The sequence below is a fragment of the Emys orbicularis genome, chromosome 8 (genome assembly GCF_028017835.1).
Source record: "Emys orbicularis isolate rEmyOrb1 chromosome 8, rEmyOrb1.hap1, whole genome shotgun sequence".
In the NCBI taxonomy this organism is placed as follows: Eukaryota; Metazoa; Chordata; order Testudines; family Emydidae; genus Emys; species Emys orbicularis.
Window position 1 is genome coordinate 54,508,844 of NC_088690.1, and position 27,998 is coordinate 54,536,841.

General features: G+C 47.5%; 1 protein-coding gene across 1 annotated transcript in view; it reads right to left on the reverse strand.

Moving 5' to 3' along the window:
- HMCN1 (hemicentin 1) overlaps positions 1–27,998 on the reverse strand; it is a 358,780-nt gene that overhangs the window by 202,787 nt on the left and 127,995 nt on the right. Inside the window, exons 10-11 of the mRNA XM_065408898.1 lie at positions 26,411–26,532; positions 21,784–22,059 (exon numbers count right to left, since the gene is read on the reverse strand). Of these exons, the coding sequence (XP_065264970.1) occupies positions 21,784–22,059; positions 26,411–26,532 (398 nt within the window). The remainder of the gene's footprint in view (positions 1–21,783; positions 22,060–26,410; positions 26,533–27,998) is intronic.

Genomic DNA, 27,998 nt, shown 5'->3' on the forward strand with positions numbered 1-27,998 from the left:
CACTTAGTTTAAGATGATGTGAAAAGAGTCTATTTACAGGATGAATTTTTTTCCTGTCAATTTCACATTCTTCTTCCTTGAGGGATTTATAACTGCATCCCATTTGATGACCATCCTATCTTTCCTTAACACTTATCAGGACCAGTCTATACTTCTTTTTTCTAGAAAAGAGAAGTAGTTCACTACACATTGTTACAGGGCAGAAATAACATGTAAACCCTCTTTATTCATAGTATGTGGTCATTCAATCAGTTAACTACATGGCAACTGTTATATAGTGCCAATGTGTTTACTATGGGCTTGTCTACACGACCGCTTAAGTCGATGTAAGTTACATCCCTCAGGGGTGTGAAAAAGCCACCACCCTGAGCAATGTAACTTACATTGACTTAAAGTGGTGTCTACACCACACTATGTTGGCGGGAGAAGCTCTCTGGCCAACATAGCTTCCACCTCTCATTGACGTGGAGTAATTATCTTGACAGGAGAGCGCTCTGCTGTCGATGTAATGGGTCTTCACCAGACGTGCTGCAGCAGTGCTGATTTAGTGCAGTAGTAAAGACAAGCCCTACGTTATTGCAAAATAAATACGACAGTTTCTATCTTCTGAATCAGAGTACTGCTTACACGGTAATGATTTAGGGTTACACCCAGCCAAAGTACCAACTGATCATATAGGTTTATAAAATTAAACACTGCAATGAAGCCCTCTTTGATATATTTTTGCATAACATCACTGGCCATTTTCATCAATATTTTTTAACAAATAATAAGGCAGCACTTATATAACACTTTTCTTGCAGAGATTTCAATATACTTTAAAGAGGATGGTATTACTATCTCTATTTTACAAATGAAGAAACCGAGGTAAAAAAAAAATTTAAAGGTTTGCCCATGGTTACACAGCAAGTCCATGGTAACTCCTTAGTAATGGTATGACTTTTACATAGAAAGGTCTATCAAGAAAGTTACACATTTGGGGCAATATAGGTTGGCCAGGGCATAAGCACTATTAGTCAGGCCAGACTCACATTTCAGTTAACACAAAGTCTGTACCTGCAATGGGCTGATGAGACTCCTTAACCAACTGGGATTGTAAACATTAGCCAACTAAGGCCGGGTCTACACTACGAGTTTAGGTCGACTTTAGCAGCGTTAAATCGAATTAAGCCTGGACAAGTCCACACGACGAAGCCCTTTTTTTCGACTTAAAGGGCCCTTTAAACCGGTTTCTTTACTCCACCTCCGACGAGGGGATTAGCGATAAAATCGGCCTTAGCGGGTCGGATTTGGGGTAGTGTGGACGGAATTCGACGTTATTGGCCTCCGGGAGCTATCCCACAGTGCTTCATTGTGACCGCTCTGGACAGCACTCTCAACTCAGATGCACTGACCAGGTAGACAGGGAAAGCCCCGCGAACTTTTGAATTTCATTTCCTGTTTGCCCAGCGTGGAGAGCACAGGTGACCACGCAGAGCTCATCAGCACAGGTAACCATGATGGAGTCCCAGGATCGCAAAAGAGCTCCAGCATGGACAGAACGGGAGGTACAGGATCTGCTCGCCATATGGGGAGACGAATCAGTGCTAGCTGAACTCCGTAGCAGTAAACGAAATGGCAAAATATTAGAAAAGGTCTCAAAGGCCATGAAGGACAGAGGCCATAACAGGGACGCACAGCAATGCTGCGTGAAAATTAAGGAGCTCAGGCAAGCCTACTACAAAGCCAGAGAGGCAAACGGAAGGTCCGGGGCAGAGCCGCAAACATGCCGCTTCTACGCGGAGCTGCATGCGATGCTAGGGGGTGCAGCCACCACTACCCCAACCATGTGCTTTGACTCCGTCAATAGAGAAACACGCAACAGGGAAGCGGGTTCGGGGTACGAGGAAGATGATGATGAAGACAATGAAGAGAGCTCACAGCAAGGAAGCGGAGAAACCGGTTTCCCCAACAGCCAGGATATGTTTATCACCCTGGACCTGGAACCAGTAACCCCCGAACTCACCCAAGGCGTGCTCCCAGACCCTGAGGGCACACAAGGGACCTCTGGTGAGTGTACCTTTGTAAATATTACACATGGTTTAAAAGCAAGCGTGTTTAATGATTAATTTGCCCTGGCAATCGCGGCCAGTACAGCTACTGGAAAAGTCTGTTAACGTGTATGGGGATGGAGCGGAAATCCTCCAGGGACATCTCCAGAAAGCTCTCCTTCATGTACTCCCAAAGCCTTTGCAAAAGGTTTCTGGGGAGGGCTGCCTTATCCCGTCCGCCATGGTAGGACACTTTACCACGCCAGGCCAGTAGCACGTAGTCTGGAATCATTGCATAACAAAGCATGGCAGCATATGGTCCCGGTGTTTGCTGGCATGCAGACAACATCCATTCCTTATCGCTCTTTGTTATCCTCAGGAGAGTGATATCATTCACGGTCACCTGGTTGAAATGGGGTGATTTTATTAAGGGGACATTCAGAGGTGCCCGTTCCTGCTCGGCTGAACAGAAATGGTCCCCGCTGTTAGCCACGCGGTGGGGGGGAGGGGTGAAGTGATCATCCCAGAGAATTGGGGGTGTTTGTGTGTGTGGGGGGGGTAGTTGGGTTTGTGCTGCATGTTAACCCGGAAACCGCAGCCCCTCCTTTTACATTGCAAACCCATTTTAAATGGCCAACCCAATGGGTCCTTGGTATGGGAAATGAGGGTGCTGCTGTTTGAAACCATTCCCACATGTTATGAAGGTTAAAAAAGCCAAAAGGACCATGGCTGCCTGCAAGCCGAACTCTGTTGCCTGGCACTGTGTGAGTGATCTCTCACACCAAACCGGCAGGCCCTCAATATAAGAGGAAAAATGCGACCTTGTAATGAAAGCACATGTGCTGTGTAATGTGAACAGCAAAATTTAACGTGAAAGAGTGTACCCATTGTTCTCTAAAATGTGTCTTTTTTAACCACCTCTCCCTTCTCCTCCACCAGCTGCAAATGTTTCTCCTTCGCAGAGGCTAGCGAAGATTAGAAGGAGAAAACAGCAGACTCGGGATGATATGTTCACGGAGCTCCAGATGTCCTCCCACGCTGAAAGAGCACAGCAGAATGCGTGGAGGCAGTCAATGTCAGAGTGCAAAAAAGCACAATATGAACGAGAGGAGAGGTGGCGGGATGAATTGCGGGCTGAACAGAGCAAGTGGCGGGCTGAAGATGATAGGTGGCGTCAGCTTGCAGACAGAAGGCAAGAGTCGATGCTCCGGCTGCTGGAGCATCAAACTGATATGCTCCAGCGTATGGTTGAGCTGCAGGAAAGGCAGCAGGAGCAGAGACCGCCGCTACAGCCCCTGTGTAACCAACAGCCCTCCTCCCCAAGTCCCATTGCCTCCTCACCCAGACACCCAAGAACACGGTGGGGGGGCCTCCGGCCACACAGTCACTCCACCCCAGATGATTGCCTGAGCATCGGAAGGCTGGCCTTCAATAAGTGTTAAAGTTTTAAAGTTTTAAAATGCAGTGTGTCCTTTTCCTTCCCTCCTCCCCCACCCATCCCGGGCTACCTTGGCAATTATCCCCCTAGTTGTGTGATGAATTAATAAAGAATGCATGAATGAGAAGTAACAATGACTTTATTGCCTCTGCAAACGGTGCTCGAAGGGGGGAGGGGAGGGTGGGGTGGTTGGTTTACAGGGAAGTAGAGTGAACCGGGGTGGGGGGCGGAGGGTTCATCAAGGAGAAACAAACAGAAGTTTCACACCGTAGCCTGGCCAGTCACAAAACTGGTTTTCAAAGCTTCTCTGATGCGCACCGCGCCCTGCTGTACTCTTCTAACCGCCCTGGTGTCTGGCTGCGCATAATCAGCGGCCAGGCGATTTGCCTCAACCTCCCACCCCGACATAAATGTCTCCCCCTTACTCTCACAGATATTGTGGAGCGCACAGCAAGCAGCAATAACAATGGGGATATTGGTTTCGCTGAGGTCTATCCGAGTCAGTAAGCTGCGCCAGCGCGCTTTTAAACGTCCAAATGCACATTCCACCACCATTCGGCACTTGCTCAGCCTATAGTTGAACAGGTCCTGACTACTGTCCAGGCTGCCTGTGTACGGCTTCATGAGCCATGGCATTAAGGGGTAGGCTGGGTCCCCAAGGATAACGATAGGCATTTCAACATCCCCAATGGTTATTTTCTGGTCCGGGAAGAAAGTCCCTTCCTCCAGCTTTCGAAACAGACCAGAGTGCCTGAAGACGCGAGCATCATGTACCTTTCCCGGCCATCCCACGTTGATGTTTGTGAAACGTCCCTTGTGATCCACCAGGGCTTGCAGCAGCATTGAAAAGTACTCCTTGCAGTTTATGTACTCGGTGGCTTGGTGCTCCGGTGCCAAGATAGGGATATGGGTTCCGTCTATCGCCCCACCACAGTTTGGGAATCCCATTGCAGCAAAGCCATCCACTATGACCTGCACGTTTCCCAGAGTCACTACCCTTGATATCACCAGGTCTTTGATTACCCTGGCAACTTGGATCACAGCAGCCCCCACAGTAGATTTGCCCACTCCAAATTGATTCCCGACCGACCGGTAGCTGTCTGGCATTGCAAGCTTCCACAGGGCTATCGCCACTCGCTTCTCAACTGTGAGGGCTGCTCTCATCCTGGTATTCTGGCGCTTCAGGGCAGGGGAAAGCAAGTCACAAAGTTCCATGACAGTGCCCTTACGCATGCGAAAGTTTCGCAGCCACTGGGAATCGTCCCACACCTGCAACACGATGCGGTCCCACCAGTCTGTGCTTGTTTCCCAGGCCCAGAATCGGCGTTCCACGCCATGAACCTGCCCCAGTAACACCATGATTTGCACATTGCTGGGGCCTGTACTTTGTGAGAGGTCTATGTCCATGTCAATTTCCTCATCACTCTCGTCGCCGCGCTGCAATCGCCTCCTTGGCTGGTCCTGGTTTTGCTTTGGCATGTCCTGGCTCTGCATATACTCCAGGACAATGCGCGTGGTGTTCATAGTGCTCATAATTGCCGCGGTGATCTGAGCGGGCTCCATGATCCCAGTGCTATGGTGTCTGGTCTGAAAAAAGGCGCGAAACTATTGTATGACGGAGGGAGGGAGGGGCGACTGACGACATGGCGTACAGGTACAGGGAATTAAAATCAACAAAGGTGGCTGTGCATCAGGGAGAAACACAAACAACTGTCACACAGAATGGCCCCCCCAAAGATTGAACTCAAAACCCTGGGTTTAGCAGGCCGTTGATTTCACAAAGGGAGGGGGAAGCAAATGAATACAGAACAAATCTGGTCCATCTATTTTTTACATCTTAAGCTGGCAGCAGACGGTGCAGCATGACTGATAGCCCTTGGCATCTTCTGGGTGCTTGGCAGAAAATGATGTACTGCGACTGATAGCCATCATCGTCAAGAATCAGATGCCCAGAGTGGAAAGTTTGGTGCAGTATTTCTTAGAGGAATCTGCTGAAGAACTTTCCCGGTGCCTCTGATTGAACTCACTGAGGAGTACGACGACGACGGATACCAGTCATAATACACCATCCACTGCCAAAAGGCAAGGAGCTGCTGCATGTACCCAATTCTGTACCCAAACCCCCCCGCGACACTGTTTTTGCATCATCAGGCATTGGGATCTCAACCCAGAATTCCAATGGGCGGCAGAGACTGCGGGAACTGTGGGATAGCTACCCACAGTGCAATGCTCCGGAAGTCGACGCTAGCCTCGGTACTGTGGACGCGGTCCGCCGACTTAATGCACTTAGAGCATTTTATGTGGAGACACACACAATCGACTGTATAAAACCGATTTCTATAAAACCGGCTTCTATAAATTCGACCTAATTTCGTAGTGTAGCCATACCCTAAGTCTTGCTACCCCTGCAGAGCAGGCAAATACATACCATCACCACTGATACCAGAAGCTTTATTGTTTGCAAACATCAGAGATGCCACAATAAATTCCTCCAAGGGTTTCTAAAAGTATTTTTGAAGTTTAGTTAGTGGGAACATCAGCCCATAATTTTAATGCAGGGTTCTGGTTAAGTGTGTTGTCTAGTGGTCAGAATAGCAGAATCGTATTCAGGACTTCATGACTGTGTCCAGCTCTCTCAATGACTCATTGTGTGACACTTGACAGAGCTCTAAGGTCCATAAACAAAAATTTATGCAGAGTTACATTGCCAAAGGCAACCACCACATTTGCATATATGGAGCAAGGAACTAGTTAGGGCAGCAACTGATTTACATGCACAGTTTCAGTAAATGTGGACACCAATGTAGTTAAGCAAATTCCTATGAATTTTTGCTCATGAACTTATGGTCTCATTTATTTATGTTTTGGCCTTACCCTCCCAGTTCTTCAGTTTAAACCTCCCAGTTCTTCAGTTTAACTATCTATAGAATAGATATAACAACACTGTCATGACTAGGATGTAGGCTATCTGACCTAGCGGTCGGAGCAGAAATCAGGCATCAGAATCAGGTTACTGGGAGGCACAATCTGAGACAGACCTAGGGAGGCCATTGTCTGTCTTAAAAGCCAACAATCCTATTTTTGCAGAGCACTCGTCCTGTCCAGTAGGGTCTTAGCACCAGAAGTGGCTTTTGTCCAGTGAAAACGAGAAGAGGAGACTGCATACAAGATGATGCCAGTGGGGGCAGAGGTGGGGACAGTACCTCCATGTGATGTGACACAGGCAGGGGTGGGCTCACACAGCTCTATATATCACTAACTCCCAATAAAGTCTCCAAATAAAGCTTCAGTGGTATCAGGGCCGGCTCTGGATTTTTTGCTGCCCCAAGCAAAAAAAACAAAAACCGAGCGGGGCAGCCGGAGTGGCGAAGCAAAAAAAAAAAAAAAAATGTTCAGGGAGGCCGGAGCCAGGGTGCAAACTTTCGGTGCCACTTACTTGGAGGCTCGCGGCTGCCTCCCCCGGCCGCGCTGGCTAGCGGGATTCCCTGCGCTGCAGATGTGCCCCGGGCAGCGGAGTGTGCGCCCCAGCTAGCGAGGGGAGGGGGAGGGAGCAGGGGGGAGAGAGAGAAGGGGGGCGGCCAGAGCTTCCTTCAGCCTGGGCGCTCGCCACTCGGCCCCTCCTGCCGCACCGCCTGCCGGGATGGCTCCACGCCGCTCCCACCTGCAGGTGAATTGAAGGTCGGCGGGGAGAGAAGAACGCGGGCTGCCGGGCTTGCTGCAGACCTGGTACCGGCTGGGGCAGACGGACCGCGCAGCCTGGTCCCAGCAGGGCGCTCCCCTCCTCTGCACCGCCGCCCCCTACAGGGCGGCAAGAGCCTGCGAACCAAAAAAAAAAAGGGTGGCTATGCCACCCTAGGATTGGACGGAATGCCGCTTCTTAGAATCTGCCGCCCCAAGCACGAGCTTGCTTGGCTGGTGCCTGGAGCCAACCCTGAGTGGTATACAGATCTTACACTGGGCCGCTGCAGAAGTTGAATTTCACCTGAGGATTTCAGGCTCCATTGTTGTCAGTCCCGCACTTTTTGCTGGCACTAATGCTCATTAAAACAATTTCAAAAAGTTAAAATTAATATTTAAAAACCCAGAGTGATTTTTAATTTTTAACATATGGAAAAATATTGTATACTTCTGTTAACAGAACAGGAAATATATGGCATAATGTACAGTATGAACAAATTATTTCACAAAAATATTTTTCATTACTCTAAGTAACCTTTTATCATGCTCTTTCACTGTATGTTTGGAAAAACCCATTTGGATAGTAGTAATTGAAACAGCATTTGTACATAATCATATGACTCTTTAATAGAACATGAAGGAGGATTGTCTTGAAGCACCTTAGAGATTCAGTAATTCTTTGTTGTCTCTTTACCGCCTCAAACAACAATTCTTTGGAAGGCATGTGATTTAAATTGTTCGCACAACTAGCAATGCATAAACAAAGATAAACAAGTACAACAAATTAATTGTGTCCAAATCAAAAGCTATCATAGAAAAAGGCAATAGTTTTAGTGACTTGCATAAACATTTTGCAAATTTTGCCGATAGGGTGTGATTTTTGCAAAATTCACTTCTATAACATACTGACCACACTAACTAGGCAAATCTCAGTCCTTACAATCTGGCCTACCTGCAACCAAGCAGAGCGCCCCATTATCTTCAAGAGGATTTCACAGAGACATCGGTATCTGCCTACATAGATCAGATAGCTTGGATCAGATACCAGAATTAGAGCCACCATGTACTGGCCACTCTCTATAGGCCTGATTCAATTCCCAATGGGCAATTAACTTTAATGGGCTTTAGTTTAATAGTCTTGTAGCGGGGTGGTCATCCGATCCTGCTGCAGCTGGGCCACGCCCCAATCAGAGCCCAGCTGGCCCTATAAAGGCCAGGGCAGCCAAAAGCTCATCAGTCTCTCTCTGAGTGCAGAGAGAGAAGGGCCTAGCTGCAGGGAACTAGAGCAGAGTACCTGGGTGGAGCAGGGCTGGGGAAAGGCTGAGGAGCTGGGGAGCTCCAGCCTGGAAAGCCCCAGGCTGCGGCCTAGTGTTAGGCCAGGAGGTACTAGGGATTGCAGAGGGCAGCCTGGAGATAGGCCAAGGCAGCAGGCCCAAACCCAACCTTGCCTGTGATGCAGGGTCAGCTTTAGGCCGATTCGGCTGAATTGGGCTCCGCGCTAAGAGGGCCCTGCGCTGCAGCTCTCCACCCCGCCCCCAGCTCACTTCCCCCTCCTCCCCTCCCCTGAACGCTCCGCCCCCTCCCCTGCTTCCCGCGAATCAGAGATTCGCGGGAAGTCTGAAAAGAAGCAGGGGCGGGCAGGCAGCACCAGGTAAGCTGGGGTGGTGGGGGCGCGAGAAGGGCTCCGGGGAGGCGCGGCCCAGTCCGGCCCTGGTTCCGGACGAGCACGCAGGCCCCAGCGGCTCTGGCCCGGCTTGGCTCCAGCCCGGCCTTCGCGGCGCGGCATGGCTCGGGTCCGGCCCGGCCCCCGCGGCGCGGCATGGCTCGGGTCCGGCCCGGCCCCGGCCCGGCCCCCGCGGCGCAGCCCAGCTCCGGCCCGGCCCCCGCGGCGCGGCGCAGCTCCGGCGCGGCCCCGGCGCGGCCCCCGCGGCCCGGCCCTGGCCCTGCCCCCGCGGCGCGGCCCGGCCGGGCCCCGGCTCCGGCCCCTGCGGCTCCGGCCCCCGCGGCGCGGCGGGGCTCTGGCCCGGCGCGGCCCCCGCGGCGCGGCGCGGCTCCGGGTCGGACCCAAGCCCGGCAACCCCGGCCGGAGCGCGGCTCGATTCCTGGGGGCGGGGCTTGCAGCAAGCGGGCCCCGCTCTTGCTAAAGCCGGCCCTGCTGTGTTGAGTAGCTGATACTGCAGTCTGCCCCTGGGCATGGGGCTAGATGGTGACTGACAGTAGCCGGATACTGAGGTGAGGTAGGGTTAGTGGGTGGGGGTTCCCCTGGGAGGGGAGACCTAGCGTGTGGGTACTGCCAGGGTGCAGCACCCCGAGCAAGGGGCACCGGGGTCCTGGGAGGGACATGGGGCCCAGAAGTAGAGAGCAAGGCAGATCACCGGCCTGCAGAGGGCGCTCTGGAGGCTGGGTCGAGCTAATTCCCTGAGAGACCAGCAGGAGGCGCTGCAGGGGTGAGTCCACTCCTGTTACATATGGTGGAGAATGCGGGCATAGCGGTCTGCCCCTGACACAAGGGGCAAGGCAGAACAGCAGGGCTATCGCCTGAGACGGTGGAGAAACTGAGGCAGAGAACAATGGATCCCGTATACACTGGGGTATCCTATGGGGAGACCACAGGCGTTGTCCCTGGGTGGGTCCCGGTGTCAGCGTCCCCAAGGAAGGGGGCTGACGTCCTGCAGGGAATCCGGGAGACCCAGGAGGAATTATGGGAGGTGCAGGAGGCCCTCCATGGACAAATGGCCCAGTTCGTACGGGAGCAGCGGGCCTTGGCACAACTCCTTCGTCAGGAGTTCCAAAGAAGCTGCGGAGGGCGTAGGCAGTGGAGCACCAAGGCTAGGACGCCGGAGACAGGACGCAGGACTTGCTACGCCTGCGGACTAACTGGACATGTGAGAGTGACTTGCCCCTACTGGGATGGGGGCAGGCAGCCTCACCCAGGACGGGGGAAGGGGCAAGCCCCAATGAGAGGCCACCTGGCAAGGGAAGGCAGGCGGCAAAGGAGGTGTTGGGCCTGTCGACGGCAAGGGCACCTATGGAGGGAGTGCCCTGCCCAGAGGAGCATGGCCCAGGGCAGCCCAAGGAAGGCTGGCCCTGAGAAGGATCAACCAGGGAAGTCCCGGGCAGCCCAGAGGCGGGAAGCCTGCTGGGGCTGCAGGGAACCAGGCCATATAAAGAGGCACTGCCCCCTCAGAGGGATGGAGGGTCAACTGGCGGAGGTGCCTGTAGGCCCGGTGAGACCAAATGAGGCGGTGACTGGGATGGAGGAGACCCCGAAAGAGGTTGGGGCCCAGACTGTTGCCACACCCGTTATTGAGAGAGAGACCCAGACGGAGTGGGCCCAGCAAGAGGCTGGGGACCAAGTGGGCCATGTCCAAGGAACAAAATGGACCCAGGTGGTTGTGGGACAGATGACCAAAGGGACCCAGACCCTGAGGGAAGAGGGCCTGGGGGACCCGGATCTATGGGCACGACTCGAGGTGGCAGAGCGGGCCCGCCGGCAGGCAGAGGCGCGTACTCGGGAGATGGCCCGCGGCTGGGAGGCTGCGGAGCGAAAATGTGCAAGCCTGGAGGGGCGGCCCTGGAGGGCCAACTTTGGGGACCCCAGGCCATAAGTCTCCCCTACCCCCAGGGTTGGGGGTTTTGAGGGGGGGGGGGTGTAGCGGGGTGGTCACCCGCTCCTGCTCTGAGGGGTTTAAAAACAGCCCTTGGAAAGGATGGGGGGTGAGAGAGAACACCCTGGGCTGATTGAGGGAAGTAGCTGCAGCTGGGCCACGCCCCAATCAGAGCCCAGCTGGCCCTATAAAGGCCAGGGCAGCCAGAAGCTCAGCAGTCTCTCTCTGAGTGCAGAGAGAGAAGGGCCTGGTTGCAGGGAACTAGAGCAGAGTACCTGGGTGGAGCAGGGCTGAGGAGCTGGGGAGCTCCAGCCTGGAAAGCCCCAGGCTGCGGCCCAGTGTTAGGCCAGGAGGTACTAGGGGTTGCAGAGGGCAGCCTGGAGATAGGCCAAGGCAGCAGGCCCAAACCCAACCTTGCCTGTGATGAGTGGCTGATACTGCAGTCTGCCCCTGGGTGTGGGGCTAGATAGTGACTGACAGTAGCCGGATACTGAGGCGAGGTAGGGTTAGTGGGTGGGGGTTCCCCTGGGAGGGGAGACCTAGCATGTGGGTACTGCCAGGGTGCAGCACCCCGAGCAAGGGGCACCAGGGTCCTGGGAGGGACACGGGGCCCAGAAGTAGAGAGCAAGGCAGATCACCGGCCTGCAGAGGGTGCTCCGGAGGCTGGGTCGAGCTAATTCCCTGAGAGACCAGCAGGAGGCGCTGCAGGGGTGAGTCCGCTCCTGTTACAAGTCTATTTTCAGATGTGAGCAAATATGTATCATATGTCTTAATTTAAGTGGTAGGGCTCTGTACTTTTGGATCAGAAGAATCATCTCCACTTATAACCATGAAGCACTGTGTGGTCAAAGCATGCAATAGAGGGATGCCTGTGAAGTTCTGTATGGCCATCGATTTGTTAAAAGATCTTTAATTCTGCATTTGTAAGTGCCAGGATGGAGGCACACAATTTTGATCTTCAATTTTTTGAACATCTGCAGTATGTTAGTGTCATGAATGCACATGCCAAAAAACTACAATAAGATCAAAACCTGCTTGCAACAGATATTAACATATATGTTGCTGAGAGAAAAGGGAGGATGGAGTTAGGATGATACTGTGCATTCCCACCACAGACTGGTATTTCTACTTTGAAGTCAATTCTGGCACAGAATCCAGGTTGGATCCATTTCTAGGAAAGATTATCTTTATGCATATGCACATACACAGTCAATATATTTTCAAAAGGAATCTTTCCTTCTCATCTGACTGGTATTAGCTTAGATCATATTATCCAATATGCATTGGATTTTCTATGGTTTCATATTAAATATTCATTGTAGTATTTCACATTTTTGGATTGTGAACTAGATGAAAACAGCTGTGTAAAAAGAAGGCTCACAAACACAGTTCAGCTACTGTTGCAATGACAGGTCTGAAGAATAGACTTGTTAAAGTATGTATCAAAATCAATAAATAATATTTATTAGATACATGCAGAAGACTTCATTATCAAGTAGCCACATAGATTGTATTGGCCACAACTGCATGCACTTAAAAGAAAAGTACAATCTTAGGGAATAGTTCTCCTTCTCTGATGCATGGAAGATGCACCGCATATTAATTGTTGAAAATATAATGTATTTTTTTTGCAAGAAGGGGCATCATGGGAACATTAATAGAAAAGTACGCCATATTCACCATTCTTCCTCAAAGGCCTTCTCAGAACCCTGAGGATTACTTCTTCTATCCTCCTCTTTCCTATGTCTTTCTGCATACAAACATCCACATTGTACTAACCATCATCCTGGTTGAGGAAAAGTGATTCCTCCAAACCTAACCAGATTCCTAAATTAGCTATGGGTTGCTACACAAAACAACATGAGGCACCAAAGCATGCTCTAAACCCTAATGTCACAGCAAGGAAAGACCAAAGTCTGTCTCATTCTTGGGTCATTGTATGGTAATGTGTAATGGCATCTGAGAGGAGAGTAGCTGGCCTATCCTTGTCCATGGATTACAAATACGATCAGTCCTCCTTTATTTTACTTTTATATGCACTTCTAAAATCTTCTGCATTTACCAGACATCTCACTTTGGAAATGTCTTCCTGGCCATGTCCCACTATTCTATCCTCTATGAACTTATCTAATTTTTTTTAACCCAACTATACTTTTGGCCTTCACAACATCCCACGGCAATGAGTTCCACAGGTTGACTGTGCATTGTGTGAAGTTGTGAGTAGTGCGGGGGGCACAGAATTCCTATGGCCTGCATATTTCTGTGCCCCCCAACCAGAATTTAAAAAAAAAATATCTGGTGGGGGACATGCACCTCTTCCCTAGCAGCGCATCTGTTCCAACATGCCTGAAACAGCCTCAGAAACAGGGGGTGGGAGGGAAGATGGGGCTGGTCATGCATGCCTGCGTGGTTATTCACTGTGGAGGGGGGCTGGGCATACGTGCGTGCCAAAAAAAAAAGAGAGAGAGAGAGACTCTGTCCCTCTCGCTTGCTACTGCAGCTCGCTGGTGTACAAGAGTAGGGCTTTTTATTATGCACGAGGCAGGCTATGTCCAGGAGGCAGTGTAGCAGCCTGCCTGCTAGTTAATTGATCTCATTCTCTGATGCACAAATGTAGCAGCCTGCCTGTGTAGTAACATTGTTAAAGTTACTGTTGATGGTTAATTGATATCATTCTCTGAGGCAGAAGTGTAGCAGCATTCCTATTGTTAGTTAACTGTTCCCATTCTCAGTCAATTCCCCCAGGAGCATAAAACCTGTAAGAGTTTTAAGGCCCCTACATTGCCAGAGTGATGTAAAGGAGCCTTATTATAAATGATAGTAAGGGAATCCTCACCTAGGAAGATCTATGTGCTTTTCACTTTTTTCCTGTGCCAAAGTGGCACAACGGGGTTAGATTACAGCTCAGGATTTATTTTACTTACCCATTTAAAAAAAAAAAGACTTTGAGGGCAAATAAAACATTTACCAAGCAGTCAATAAAATGTCAGGAAAATCAGAACCAAGCACTTCCCAAAGTACCCAGCCAGGTCCAGGACAATGATTAACAAAACTGTATGACTTTCATGTGTGAAAGTATGAGCAATTTAAAATGACACTCTACTTTTTGTTGTTGTTGTTTGTGGTGTTCTGTAATGTGATTTAAATGAAAATCCAGGATTATAACTGGAAGCAGGGTATTAGCTACCAAGTGTTTGTAACTTAACTTTCATGTGTTTAGGAAATGCTGAATAGTTATTGTGACTTTTTCTGTATTGTAGGTTAAATAAATTACCAAAACAATTGAAACTGGTATGATTATATTGCATTATTTTGACAAAATATGCAGAATTTTGAAATTTTTGGCACAGAATCCCCCCAGGAGTAGCCATTCCTCCATCCCTCTAAGGCCTGGTCTACACTAACCCCCAAATTCGAACTAAGGTACGCAACTTCAGCTACGTGAGTAGCTGAAGTCGACATACCTTAGTTTGAACTTACCATGGTTCAGACGCGGTCCACACGCGGCAGGCAGGCTCCCCGTCGACTCCGCGGTACTCCTCTCACCGAGCTGGAGTACCGCAGTTGACGGCGAGCACTTCCGGGATCGATTTATCGCGTCCAGACCAGACGCGATAAATCGAACCCGGAAGTTCGATTGCCAGCCGTCGAACTACCGCGGTAGTGTAGACCTGGCCTAAGTTCCTCCTCTTAAAACAGTCATCTTTCAAAAAGCCTATAGATTCTAGTTCTTCCCCCTCCCCCAAGGAAATGCTAACAAACTGACAATACAGAACAGGAAATCCAACCCCAAATCATAGAACAAGACGTGATACATCTAGTCATTCAGTCACTTGGCTTTTTGTTGCATTTAATTCCCCATTCTTGTCTGTACTTTGTTTCCTTCAACACATAATCTCTTTGGAGCAGTGGCTCTTATCTTCTTACTGTCTGTAAAGTGCCCAGCACACTTTGAATACTATAAAAATAACAAATAGTAATAACCTCTTTTTGAGGTTCATACATGACAAACATGTTGAAAGCATGGGAAGTATTTGATGAGAAAGCTTTGTTTGCTTAGCTTTTAAATAGTAACACTCTGCAGATGATCTCATCCAGGGAATATTATCTGAGGAGGCTTCCCAAACCTAAGCAAATACAGCCCCCAGAGAAGCTTAACAATGCAAACACAGACTTCACTTAGATTTTTCCCCTAATTCCCTTTCACTGCAGGTAGGAAAAAAGACTATTTCTCTGTATGATCTAGCTAGAGTCATTGAATGGGAAACCCTGGGAGAGAGAGAGAGATTATTAAACTTGTGATACTCACTAATTTCCCAGAGACAATGTAGGTGAGGTAATATATTTTATTGGACCTACTTCTGTTGATGAAAGAGACACAATTTCAATGTATACAGAGCTCTTCTTCAGGTCTCTGGATAGGTTGCTCAAGCAATCTCTGACCCCCTCCTCCAAACACATGTATTTCCTGTGTAAGAGGCTAACTTCCAAAAACAATGTAATGACTATCATTGAGACTGCTGTGAATGGTAATTATCAGCAGCTGAGCCATCCAGACATATGGATACCTACTGATTTAATTCTTTTGTATCAAAGAACATTGCTGGGAGTTTAACTGTTTTATTTCCTGTTTTGAAAAGAGTGGAAGTACCATAGCGATAAGAGACTTTAGCTAATAACCTTTTCCAAGCTGTGTATTTTAATCATCTTAGATAGCTCCCAAGAACAGTTTAGAAAGAAGCACTTTGCTATGAAGACTGCTTAATGTTTTAATTTTTTTAGGGCTGAATAATCTTGCATTTCCCCCCCTTTAAAGTATCAACAAACGAGGTTGCAATACTCCAGTTTCATTATCTTTCTTTTTTTTCCCTTTTGTGCTGGGAGGATCTCAGCATTGTATTATGGACTATTCCTTTCATTTTATATGGAAATCTGCACTATGTATTTGGGGTTGGGGATGTCATGCCAAGAGAATGAATGGTATGTATACAAACGTTTCATTCTATAATGTCTTTATTTCCCTGTTATCTATCTTTTTCTCCTACAACTGCTGCCAAACTGCATTCAGAATGCTTAACCTCTTGTCTCACCAGCACAGGGGGAATATTAATGCTGGGTTGTCCAGCAGAGAGTACACCAAAGATATTTTGGGCAAAAGATTCTCCAGGAGAAAAAAGGTTGGATTTTCCTCTTACACCACTGTACATTCACTTTCCTGGAATTACTTCGTTACACTACTATAGGTGAGCAGAGATTCAGGCCCAAAGACTGTGATTAGATATCATGCTGTGTTCAACACTGCTTGCTGCCCTCTAGTATTCTCAACCAGAGCTAAACATGGTTTTGTCCTTGTTGTGGACAAGACCAAACCATGTACAGCAGGGGAGCCCAACCTATGGCCCACTAGAGCACTTCATAAGGCCTGAGGCCTGCTTCAACAGACCATACTCAGGGCCGATTCATTAGTATTTTGTCATCATGTTTACATCATTTTAGTTTACAAAAGTGTATAAATAGACAACACTATACCTAGAAACAACCTATCTAAATACATATGAAACAAGCTGAACTGACAATATAAATCAATACAGGTGACTTTAAATCCTATTAAAATATGTAGAATCTGTTTGCCCACACAAAGTTGTGGTTATGTTTGTGGCCCTCTTGTGTGATAAGGCTGGGCACCACTGATGTACAGCACGCCCAGGGCCAGATTCTAATCTTGATTCCGAGTTGCATTGGGGTAAATCACAGTGATTTATCCAAATCTGTTCCCTGGCATAGAAATGTGGTTGACTTGTTAGGAGAAGAGGTTGAGAATGCTTTCTTACAACAGGTATTCAACACAGTTGACTCTGTCTACACCATCAGGACTGAAATTGTTTCAAATGCTATCTTGGCAGGAGGTAGGTGGGGGAAGTTGTCATATTTGACACCTAATGTCAAACATGCAGTTTTTGTAGTACAGTGTCAACAGTATGTTCACTGAATTCCTGTATTGGGTACCACTGAGATCTTTCTATCACAGTACCACTTGTAACAGGCTGATGCAAACCTTTCAGTTGTGACAAGAAAAATCCCATTTGAACCTTTACAAAAATGCTTAGCAAAATAAATAGACAATAAAGTTGTCAGACTATTATAACCCCCAAGGAGATTACCTAGATTCCTGGGGCTCTGTCTGCTGGCAGCTCAGGGAGAGGCACACTGTCCCTGGTAGGGAGGGGGAGCCAAGGCAGACTCAAGTCTGCCCAGTAACCAATAGGGTGTGAGATGCCCTTCCCAGGGAGCTCAGGAAAGGGGAGAAGCCATTTTTGAGTCAGTCTGGAGCCAGCCAGGGCTGGGGCAGGACTGGTTGTGTGGGGAGCTGGTGAGTCCCAGGCCTGCATGTAGGGTTCCCCCTGAGAACTGGCCTCTAGGGACCTGAAAGCAAGATCCCTCAGCTGGGCTATTCCCTCTCCACTGATGACTCCCAGTTCGTAGAGTTTTGCTGGGAAACTTCCCCAGCCAGGCTGGTCTCCAGCTCCCTAGGTGAGACCAGTCACCACATGGTCAGCTCTGCTCTGGCTGCTAGTCCAGGGCTGCTGCCTGCTGTGTGTGTGTCTGGACGTCAGGCTAGGAGACTAATTTTGGATTTTAGTATAGTTGTGTAATTTGCACCTTGAGCCCTGCACCCCTTTGTGGTGAGGGGAAATTCTGGGACCGAAGCAGCCTGACTCCTGCCTGAAGAGGATCCCTGCCAGCAGAGATCAGCCCCTCTGCAGTGACTGAGGAGTCCAGAGTCATCTCTGAACCTGAGATCATTCATGGTGTTTGTAAGCGCACCATCTTTTAGTCAGTCAGTCAGGGAAATTGTTTTGGGGACCCCCTACTCCCTGAACTGTGTCCTCAAGCCAGGGAGTAAGAGTTTGGGGATTTTATAACCTGCTGCCTATTAAACCTGTGGAAGGACTTATCACCTTCTCCCATTTGTGAGTCCTTTGGGCTGCACTGAACCCAGTCAGCCATACTGCTAAATCACTGCAGAGAAGATATTGTGGTCATAGGTCACCAAGGGCCCCAACAAAGTACACGTACCAACAGGACACTAATCTTACATTTGCTACATCAGGTCACGTGACTGGGGAAAGTCCCGGGTACTATCAGCATGGGCACCGGTGACCCTAAGAATAGTGTTTTACCCTGTTATGTTATATTTGTCTCCTGTTTAATATAATTATTATGTTATTTCTTGGAAGTCTCCAACTATCTGGCATGTAAGTGGGGATTACCATGTGGTTAGAATTTTCCTCCCAAGCTGCCCTGGTGACCCTGCCAGGAAGGAGCGAGGGGGGTGGAGGCACCGCCAAATAAATTCATAGGAAAAAATACAGAAGATACACCCCGCTGAGTGGGTGGCGGGATCCAGAAGAACCCAGACCTGTCCATCAAAAGCAGATTGGCATTAAAGAATGTAACCGGGTGGAAAGGGGGCACTACACTATGAATACACCAAATTAATTATTTATCATGTGATGCTTGGAATATAATACAAAAAGTTTGTAGCTTTCGTTCTTATTGGAATGTGACAACTCATGTAAATAAGCTCATCGACACAAAAAGCTGACCTAAATGCTGTTTATCAATAGGCCAAACCACCAGCAGCCAATGCTTCTTTACCTTCAACAGGTCCCTATTTTTGTGAGATGAAAGCACAACATACCTCATTTCTTATTAATCTGTTGCTACAACCATGCATGAAATGCTGAAACTGCTGAAAGCTAAACTTCTCTATTAATCCTTGACCAACACACAACACAAACCACAAAGGTTTTCCCACACAATACAGCTGTGTTGCAGAGCCAAAGAACAAAGTCCAAATTCTATGATAGTATTTCAGTGCTGGAATATTCAGAGCTGGACTCAGAGCTGGAAATCTACAAAACCAAGATTTTGCCAATAAAATTGCATTTTGGCAATATGTAATGTTTTGAGGATTTGAATTTTAATGGTACACATGAAATTCAACAGTCAAAGATCACCAAAAATGAATGTTTTCAGCAAAAAGGACATTGGTTACAAAAATAACTAATTTATGCTTCCAAGCCAGAAAGATTTGATAATCCCAGATAGGAGAAACATTGGTAATATTATACAACTCTCAGGACAATGTGTTCAAATATGGATCTACTCTAATATACATGCATGTATCAAGTTAATATTTTGTTTACAAGACTGTGAAAAGCTGGGGGAAAAGGCAAAGATCACATGATTATGGAATTTCTCTCTCCTCCTTGTGGAAAAAATAATCCTAGAAAGATATACTGATTAACATTTCATGCTCCTGGACAGTCCTTACCATTACACTGTTCACATGCTCAGAAGACACTCTCCAGGCTCCTGGTCAGTGCTCTGAAGCAACCGAAGAGAAAACAATCCACGCCAGTTTCAACACCAGACCCCAATCTGGTATGAGACAGAACTTTGGGAAGTTCTGTTAGTGCTGTGTAGACCCCCAGACCATGTAGTCATTTTCATAGTGGATAGCTCATAGAATGATAGAGCTTAAGGCCAGAAGGGATCATCTACTCAGACCGCCTGTATATTACAGACCATCAACAGCACATAGGTACCCGCAAACCAAACACAACAACCGAAATTAGATAAAATGTCAAAACCCACAGGAGATTAAAATATTGTGTGCCACAGGCATATAATCGGAGGGACTGGGATGCACCAAAGGACAAGGCCCCTGCAGTGCTGGGAATTGATTAATGATACACACCCAGATGATCCTAGCACTCAACGTGTGCCCCATGTTGTAGAGGAAGGTGAAAAATCCCCAAGTCCCTGCCAATTTGACCTGGGGGGAAATTCCTTTCTAATCCCACATATGGCAATCGGTTAGACCCTGAGCGTGTAAGCAAGAACCAGCCAGCCAAGAATATGAGAGAGAAAATTCTCATGACCATCTTAGAGCACCAGCTCGGCCCTGTCCAGTGTCCCATCTCCAGATGGGCCATCTCTGATGCTTCAGAGGAAGGAAACAAAACAAAACAAGAAAACAGACAGTTGGAGGGGTGGGGGAATCCTGACCCCTGCAGTTACCTTAAAACAGTCTTTGGGCCAAATCAAGAACAGCAGCAAATCCTAGGTAAGTCCTTAGACACCTTACTAAGGCAAAATAACCATTCAGTGAGTGAAAACGGCAGGATTGACTTCAGTAGGACTAGAATTTAGCCCTTTAAGGCTCAATTCTGACACCTTGATTCACATTGTTTTGTACATCACTCCACAAGTAGCCCCAAGATTTTCAATAGGACTGCTTGTGGAGTAAGGTATTACTCAACGTGAGTAAGGGTTGGGCACTTAGTACATTAATACAAGAAGCTCCCATTAATATGGGATGTACCCCATCAAAAAAAGAGGGACTACTTCCAGTTTAAGATTTAGCTTACAGGATCGTATAGCCCCTTTTTGCAAAAATCAGAATTGGCATTTCTTCATTACTATTCTTACTATTTTAACTTATAACTTTCAAAACAAAGGTTTAAAATAATAAACTAACATGAACAGCTTCTGTCCACTCATTTTTAGAGTTAATGACACCTTCCTACAGCAAAGAACATAAGAAAAAAGTGAAATTAATTCTTTCATGATCCAAAATGTAGTAAATTTCTTCATCTTAGATGTAGCTCTATAACAGTGTGCTTTACTATGAATTAAGGAGCTAAATTCATCCTTGGTGTAACTCCACAAGACTTCACCAAGCATGGATTCAGCCCACTATGTTGACGTGGCCACAAATTTCCTTCTTTACAATGTTGTTAATGATGAGATTCATTTTTTCATCCCTTCATTTATAGCCAGATTCATTCTTCTGCTGCCCAATATTCAGGCCAGAGAGATGTGCAAGCACAAGGTCACTTCCCAATAGATTCCCTCTGAGTGTTATTCCACAGATTAGCCAGTAGTGAGTGCTGTACTTGATGCAATTTATTGACATGGATCAACACTGCAACTCCATACATTTGATACTTTATTTGGTCCAAAATATTTCTAAAATTTATTTGATCATAGAACATGACACCACATGACTCCATTTCAGCTTCCATACACAATATATTTCAGAGTGTGGAAGTGGATTACGCACTCCAGAAGAAAGTAGGAGGATGTCACTGCAGAAATCAGAGGCACAAGGGGGTGAGGCAATATTTTTAATTGGACCAGCTTCTGTTGGTGAAAGAGTCAAGCTTTTGAGCTACGCAAAGCTCTTCTCCAGGTAGCTCAAAAGCTTGACTCTTTCACCAACAGAAGTTGGTCCAAAACAAGATATCACCTCACCCACCCACTTTGTCTCTCTAATATCCTGGGACCAACACGGCTACAACACTGCAAACTGCAGATAGCTACATTCAGCTGCAGTTTAGTTTTACTACCTACTAGTGATATTCCAAGCATCTTTCATCAAATTCAAAAGAAAACAACTGTCAGTCTCTGAACTGACCCTGTCTAAACCATCTGAGAGGTTATCTCAGGCATGTTTTAAACAGTTAGCAATACCAGAACCAGCCAAAATGTAATTCCGATCTATTTGATATAATCAGCCTCATATATAAGTGATTTGAAACTAAATATTTTGCTGAGATAGCAGCAAACCTCTTTAGTTTTACTGTAATAACCTGCCAGAAGTCATTTAGTAATTGTGTTAAGCCTCCCAACTGGTTTATAGACATTAGGAAGAAAATCTAAATCCCATGAAGGGGTGGGGTGGGAACTGTAAGAATGCTTCTCTTTCTCCCCTCAATGGCCTTGAACAATTGCCCTTATGGAAGACCTCTGAAATTTAATAGACTATTAACACATGGTTTTGTGTTTTTGTTTTGTTGGGGGGGGGGTGTTTAAGCTCTGCTCTCAGTTTCCACAGGCTTTTACCAAATTGCTCAAAGGGCAAAGTTGTTATCAAGGAGAGGGGGGAAAAAAAGTGGGGAGGAGGAAAAAGAAAAGAAATATGCTTCAAAAGAAGATTAACATGCATCTTCTTTGTTACCTTGTACTGTGAGGAAGACAGAAGCCACAGTAGATCCACCTTCATTGGAAGCAGTGCAACTGTACTCGCCAGCATCTGTGAGCTTTACAGATTTTATTTCTAAAGACAAATTGCTCATCATCCTTATTCGGGAGGGCTCCAAAAGCCTCAAGTCATTGCCATTTCTCTGCCAGGTGAGATTGTAACGCACTGTGCTTAAGGTTAGGCAGGTCAATATGGCTCTCTCCCCAGGGGTGACCGTGACATTATTAGGAACCTGAACCACAGGTGGGGGCTCTACATGGAAAGAATAAAGAGAGAGGATTCAGAAACTGTTAGGCTCACTTGTAGGTACTTTGTAAGTAACCATGATAAGACAGCAGTCGTAGAAGTAAAAAGGCATACCATTGGGTTATTTCATACTTAGTTTCATTTCACAGCACTGAAGCCAGCACACTGGGGTCTGATCCAAGGCCCACTGAACCAAAGGGAGCCTTTCAATGAGATCTGGATCAGGTCCTAGATTTGTACATGCTGCTGTGTGAAAAAGAGATTACTGAAGAGCTACCCTGAAGACAACAATACTGTACATGTGGGCTTTTTCCAGTGCCACCAAACAGCTCTGATATTATCATTGTGTTCTTCAAATGTTAGTCTCAACTTGGGTTTTAATGGATTTTCATCTTTTTGTTCACATCAGTGCCCAGTCTATGCTGCAATTCCCCCCATATTTTGTTGTTTTCTTTCTGACTTCCCTCTCTGCTCCTTTTTACCACTGACTTCCCCTTCAGCAGAATGCAAACTCAGTAACTTTGAACTGGATTGAATTTTAGACACACAATGGTTTCAAATTAGGTCAAATGATCCTTGCTGAGTCATCCCTGAGTAAAAGAGACAACAAATGCAAACAGGAAAGGAAATTTAAACTAGGGTTACCATACGTCCAGTTTTTCCCGGACATGTCCGGCTTTTCGGCAATCAAACCCCCGTCCGGGGGGAATTGCCAAAAAGCCAAACATGTCCAGGAAAATGCCGGCCGGGCACTTCCTCTCCCGCGGCTGCTCTGCTCCGCTCCTCCCCTCTCAGACTTTCAGAGCCGAGCTGCCCGAGCCAGCACTACCAGCTTCGGGCAGCCCCCCCTGCCTCTGGACCCCGAGCCACCGGCCAGGCACTTCCCTTCCCAGGCTCCAGCTGAGCTGCTCCGCTCCTCCCCTCTCAGACTTTCAGAGCCGAGCTGCCCGAGCCAGCGCTACCGGCTTCGGGCAGCCCCCCTTGCCTCCGGACCCCCAGCCGCCGGAGCAGAGCAGCTGGAGCCGGGTAGGAGAAGTGCCTGGCCGGCGGCTCGGGGTCCGGAGGCAAGGGGGCTGCCCGAAGCCGGTAGCGCTCGGGCAGCCCGGCTCTTAAACAGAGCCGGGCTGCCCGAGCGCTACCGGCTTCGGGCAGCCCCCATGCCTCCGGACCCTGCGCCGCCGGAGCCCGGGAGGGGAAGTGCCCGGCTGGGGGCGCAGGATCCGGAGGCATGGGGGCTGCCCGAAGCCCGAACACTACCGGCTTCACGGTTTGCCGGGCAGCCTCCAGACCCTGCGCCCCCGGCTGGGCGCTTCCCCTCCCGGGCTCCAGCTGCGCTGGGCAAGCGCCGGCCGGGGGCGCAGGGTCTGGGGGCTGCCCGGCAAACCGTGAAGCCGGTAGCGCTCCGGCAGCCCTTTCCCTGTGGCTGGGAGTGGGAGGGAGGAGGGGGCGGAGTTAGGGCGGGGAAGGGGTGGAGTTGGGGAGGGGCTGGGGTGGGGAAATAGGCGGGGCCAGGGCCCGTGGAGGGTCCTCTTTTTTTATTTAATAGATATGGTAACCCTATTTAAACTCATATAGCTTTACTGGGGTTTTGCCCCACACTTCTTTTGTTTAAACCCAGTGGCGGTTGTTCTTAAACACAGAAACACAGATCTGCAGAGGATAATAGTCTGAGTGTGACGAAAATGTCAAAAGGTGGAGTAATTTACCAAGATAGGACTGAAGTCAACAGATTACCATAAGCAAAGCAAAGATAACCAAACAGGAGTTCTCTGTTAATGGAGAAAAATTCATCCCTGTGCTGAGTAGGGTTGCCAACTTTCTAATCGCACAAAACCCAACACCCTAGCCCCGTCTCTCCCCCGAGGCCGGCTCCCTTCTCCCACCTCTCCCCCGAGCCCCCTGCTCACTGCATTCCCCCTTCCTCGGTGGCTCGCTCTCCCCCACCTTCACTCACTTTCACTGGGCTGGGGTGTGGGAGGGGGTGCGGGCTCTGGCTGGGGGTCCAGGCTCTGGGGTGGGGCTGAGGGATTCGGAGTGCAGGAGGCAGCTGCAGGTTGAGGCAGGGGTTTGGGGGGTGGGAGAGGGTGAGGGCTCTGGGCTGGGAGTGTTGGCTCTGGGGTGGGGCCGGGGATGAGCGGGGCAGGGTGTGGCAGGGGGCTCTGGGCTAGGGTTGAGGCAGGGGGTTGGGGTGCAGGAGGGGGCTCTAGGATGGGGCCGGGGATGAGGGGTTTGGGTGCAGGAGGGGGCTCCGGGTTCGCAGGGGGGGGCGGGCCTCAGGGCTGGGGCAGGGATTTGGGGCACAGGCTTATCTCCGGCGGCTCCCAGTCAGCGGAGCAGCAGGGGTGCTAAGACAGGCTTCCTGCCTGTCCTGGCATCGCAGACCGCGCTGCGCCCCAGAAGCGGACAGCAGCAGGTCCGGCTCCTAGGCAGAGGCGTGCAGACGGGATTGTGTGCTGCTCTCACCCGCAGGCACCTCCGCCCCCCAGAAAAGGACTAGCCTGTCTTAGCCAGGCAGCACCACAGACCGGACTTTTAACGGCCTGGTCGGCAGTGCTGACCAGCACCACCATGGTTCCTTTTCAACCGGGTGTTCCGGTCGAAAACTAGACACCTGGTCACCCTAGTGCTGAGGGACACCCATTCAGCTCATTTAAGATCTCACAGTAGGTGCACAGGCCTTGGGCTGGATCTCTGCACAGTGGTGAATTTCTTCAAAAGCCCTGGGCACCTGGGTCTGGAGCCTTGCTTTCCCACAAGTATGGTCCCCGTGGGCTCCCCAGCAGCACTCATCCTTATAACCACCACCCCATCACAGCTCACCCAAGCCAGGGGAGAGGGAAAGAAAGCCAGAGTTGCTTACTAAGGACTGAGTTTTGCTCCTGCACCTTGCACACACAGTCATATCTTTGGTAAGTTACTCCACCTTTTAACATGGATATATAGCTTTTATCTAATGCTTTTCATCTGTAGATATCCAAGCACTTTACCAAGTAGGTCAATATCTTTATCCCATTTTACAGATGGGAAAACAGACACAAAGAGGGGAAGGGACTTGCTCAGCAACTCAGAAGCAAAGACAGGAACGGAACCCAGGTCTTTAGAGTGCCAGTCCTGTGTTGTATCCGCTAGAACACACTACCTCCTGTTGATCTCATATACACAGAACCAAATTCCTCACATTCAGTACACATGCCTTTGTTGGCCCTTTATTTAAGATGTTTGCACAAACTAACAAGCTATTTGACAATTTAAGATTTAATACTAGCAGGAAAAAACAAATGCAAATGTTTGCTTTTTCTGAAGTTGAAGAATGTTGAGATCGTTCCAGTACCTTTCCTACAGCAGTTGACAAAAATGAACAATCTGTGATATACTGTCTGTCAACTTGATAAACTGAAAATACTTGAAAAGAGTAAGTTTACTTTGCTGGGAGTAAGAAAATTCAAATAATTTTGTTTCAAATATTTTTGTGTAAGGATTTCAAAGTGTCTTCCTTACATCATCCCAACTGCACAGTTCAAAACAAATATAATAATTCACATTTACATAGCATCTTTATTCTGCAAGAATACCCATATGAATGATACATAACAGGAATTGTTTCCTACAATATATTTTCTAGTGCTTTTGTCTGGCCCAGTTTTAAATGAGCCTTCACCCACTTCTTTGGGACAATGTTCCACAATATAATGAATTTCACTATGAAGGCGTGTCTCTAGATTCAACCTAATTTTTCCTTTACTTAATTTCATCTAATTATTTCTTGATAATCCTTTCAGGAATTAAAATAATAATAATAATAAACAAAAAAAATCCAAATTTCCAATAAATCATTAGGAACTTGCTTTAAAACTAAAGTAGAATTAATTTTAGATGCAAATCTTTGTAATTTCACAGCTATCTAATTTGAGCCTACAATCGGGGAGTTAAAAGTGTAATTGCTAAGGTTTGAGACAAAAAAAATATGGGTGGATTCTCTCAGGCTGCAATTGCCTCCAAGTGCCTCCAAAAGAAATTCAGCCGCTCACATCTATTCAGGGAAGCACTTAAACATGTGCTGAAATCCCACTGACTTCATGGAAGAGTGTTAGAAAGAATTCCACGGCACTTTACTTAATACGGATGGATTTATTTATGTGCTTAAATGCTTTAAACTGGGGCCTAAATGCTTCCATTAAGGTTTTGAAACGTGCTATATTGCAACAAAAGAACATGCATTAACATAAAACATTTTATTGGTATTGGATTGCCATAATTTATGCCACCCAATGTTGCTATTTTCTGTTAAGTAAAAATGACCGTATGCCAGCACTTTACAATTTAGTAATCTAATACAGAAATAGTAAACAACATTTACCTGACACATCCAGAAATGTCTGAGCACGTCCAGTGCCCACACTGCTAATAGCAATGCATTCATAATATCCTTCATCAGACAAGGAGACCTTGGCAATTTCCCAGTTCACGCTAGACGATTCTCTGTAAAATTATAAAGCCTCTGTAACTGCTTGAAAGGGATGAAGAGGAGGGCAAGAAAGGGTCTAGTTTCCTATTGATTGGCATGTAACTTTCAGTAAGGCTAATGAAAATTTCACATACGGAGGAAAAAGCAGACCCTTTTTAAATCCCTTTTGTTTATGCATTATATTGCATGCAGTTTTTAGGGTCTGATTTAAATAAGAAGGTGGGGGGAAGTGATTAGACTTTTATGAGTATTAAAAAGCATGGATTCCTTACACAATACATCCATGGAGACATTTGAAAAAAAACAAAACATGACAAGTAGTCACATGGTAAAATATAAAACTGCTGTCACTCACTCAGCTATTTCTACTCTTGGATCAGCCTTGGATTTTTTTTAAATGGAAGAAAGTATGAAATACTGTTATATTGATTATTTATCAGCAAAGTATGCACAGAATGCACCATCCCTTACAATGATGCAGACTTGTTCCTTCTAAATGTGTGGGTCAGCTCCAAGGGCCAGTGCAGTGAGGGATGGAGTCTCACTCATACTTTCTGCACCCCATGCTTTGGTTTGGAGTACCTTATGCCCATAAGACACACACGGCGCAATCTCTGCACTTCCCTATCTGTCCCTATCCCTTGAATGAGGAGAATAGCATGGTGAGTCTGTGTGCAGAAGGCTCTTTGACCCCAAAGTAGGACCAGGAACAAATATAGTAATTCAGCATTCTCCATGTCAGCTTACCAGCCACACACAAGGAAGCAAATAGAGCAGTAAGTGTAAATACAGAAAGATACAGAAAATAGTAAGTAAAGTCTGTGAGAGTTGGGTTTGGTAGAAGTTGCAATCAGATGTGGGTAAAATAATCAAATGAGCACTCTTGAAACACCTGGCTTTTGCCCATAGGACATATCACAAGTAAAGCTGCTGGTTTATAGTACCTTTGTCATTTATAATGCTACAGGGGGAAAAAGGAAGTAAAAATTTAACTACATAGTGTTACTGTGTGTGCTTCTTAAAGAAATTGTGATGTCTTCTTAAGATTCAGCAGCTACATTTTTTACGGCATGATATGGTGCAAGTATTACAATGGCCTTCTAATTCTGTATCCCATTGCTGACTGTGATCTGTTGCTACAGTAAGTAAATATATCTAATGAAGACAAGACTGAGCATGATGCTTTTGGCAAAACACCTTCCACAATATGGGAAAGCTGTGTATTGGTGTTCCCACTGCCTGCCCTCTTTTTTATCTGCCCAAAGTCTTGGATTAACTCCATAAAATGGTTTGGGATACAGTAGGAAGAAAAGATTAGATACGGAATAAGGCCACATTTAATTTGGTATTATAGTAAAAAGTTCAGTACTTCAGCATTGTGAGGCAGTAGAATCTGTTTGCACAAAAGGTTAGGCCACAGATAACAACTGCAGAGTGATCTTGGACTTTCTGCTTATTCCCTCGGACCCCATGCTCATTA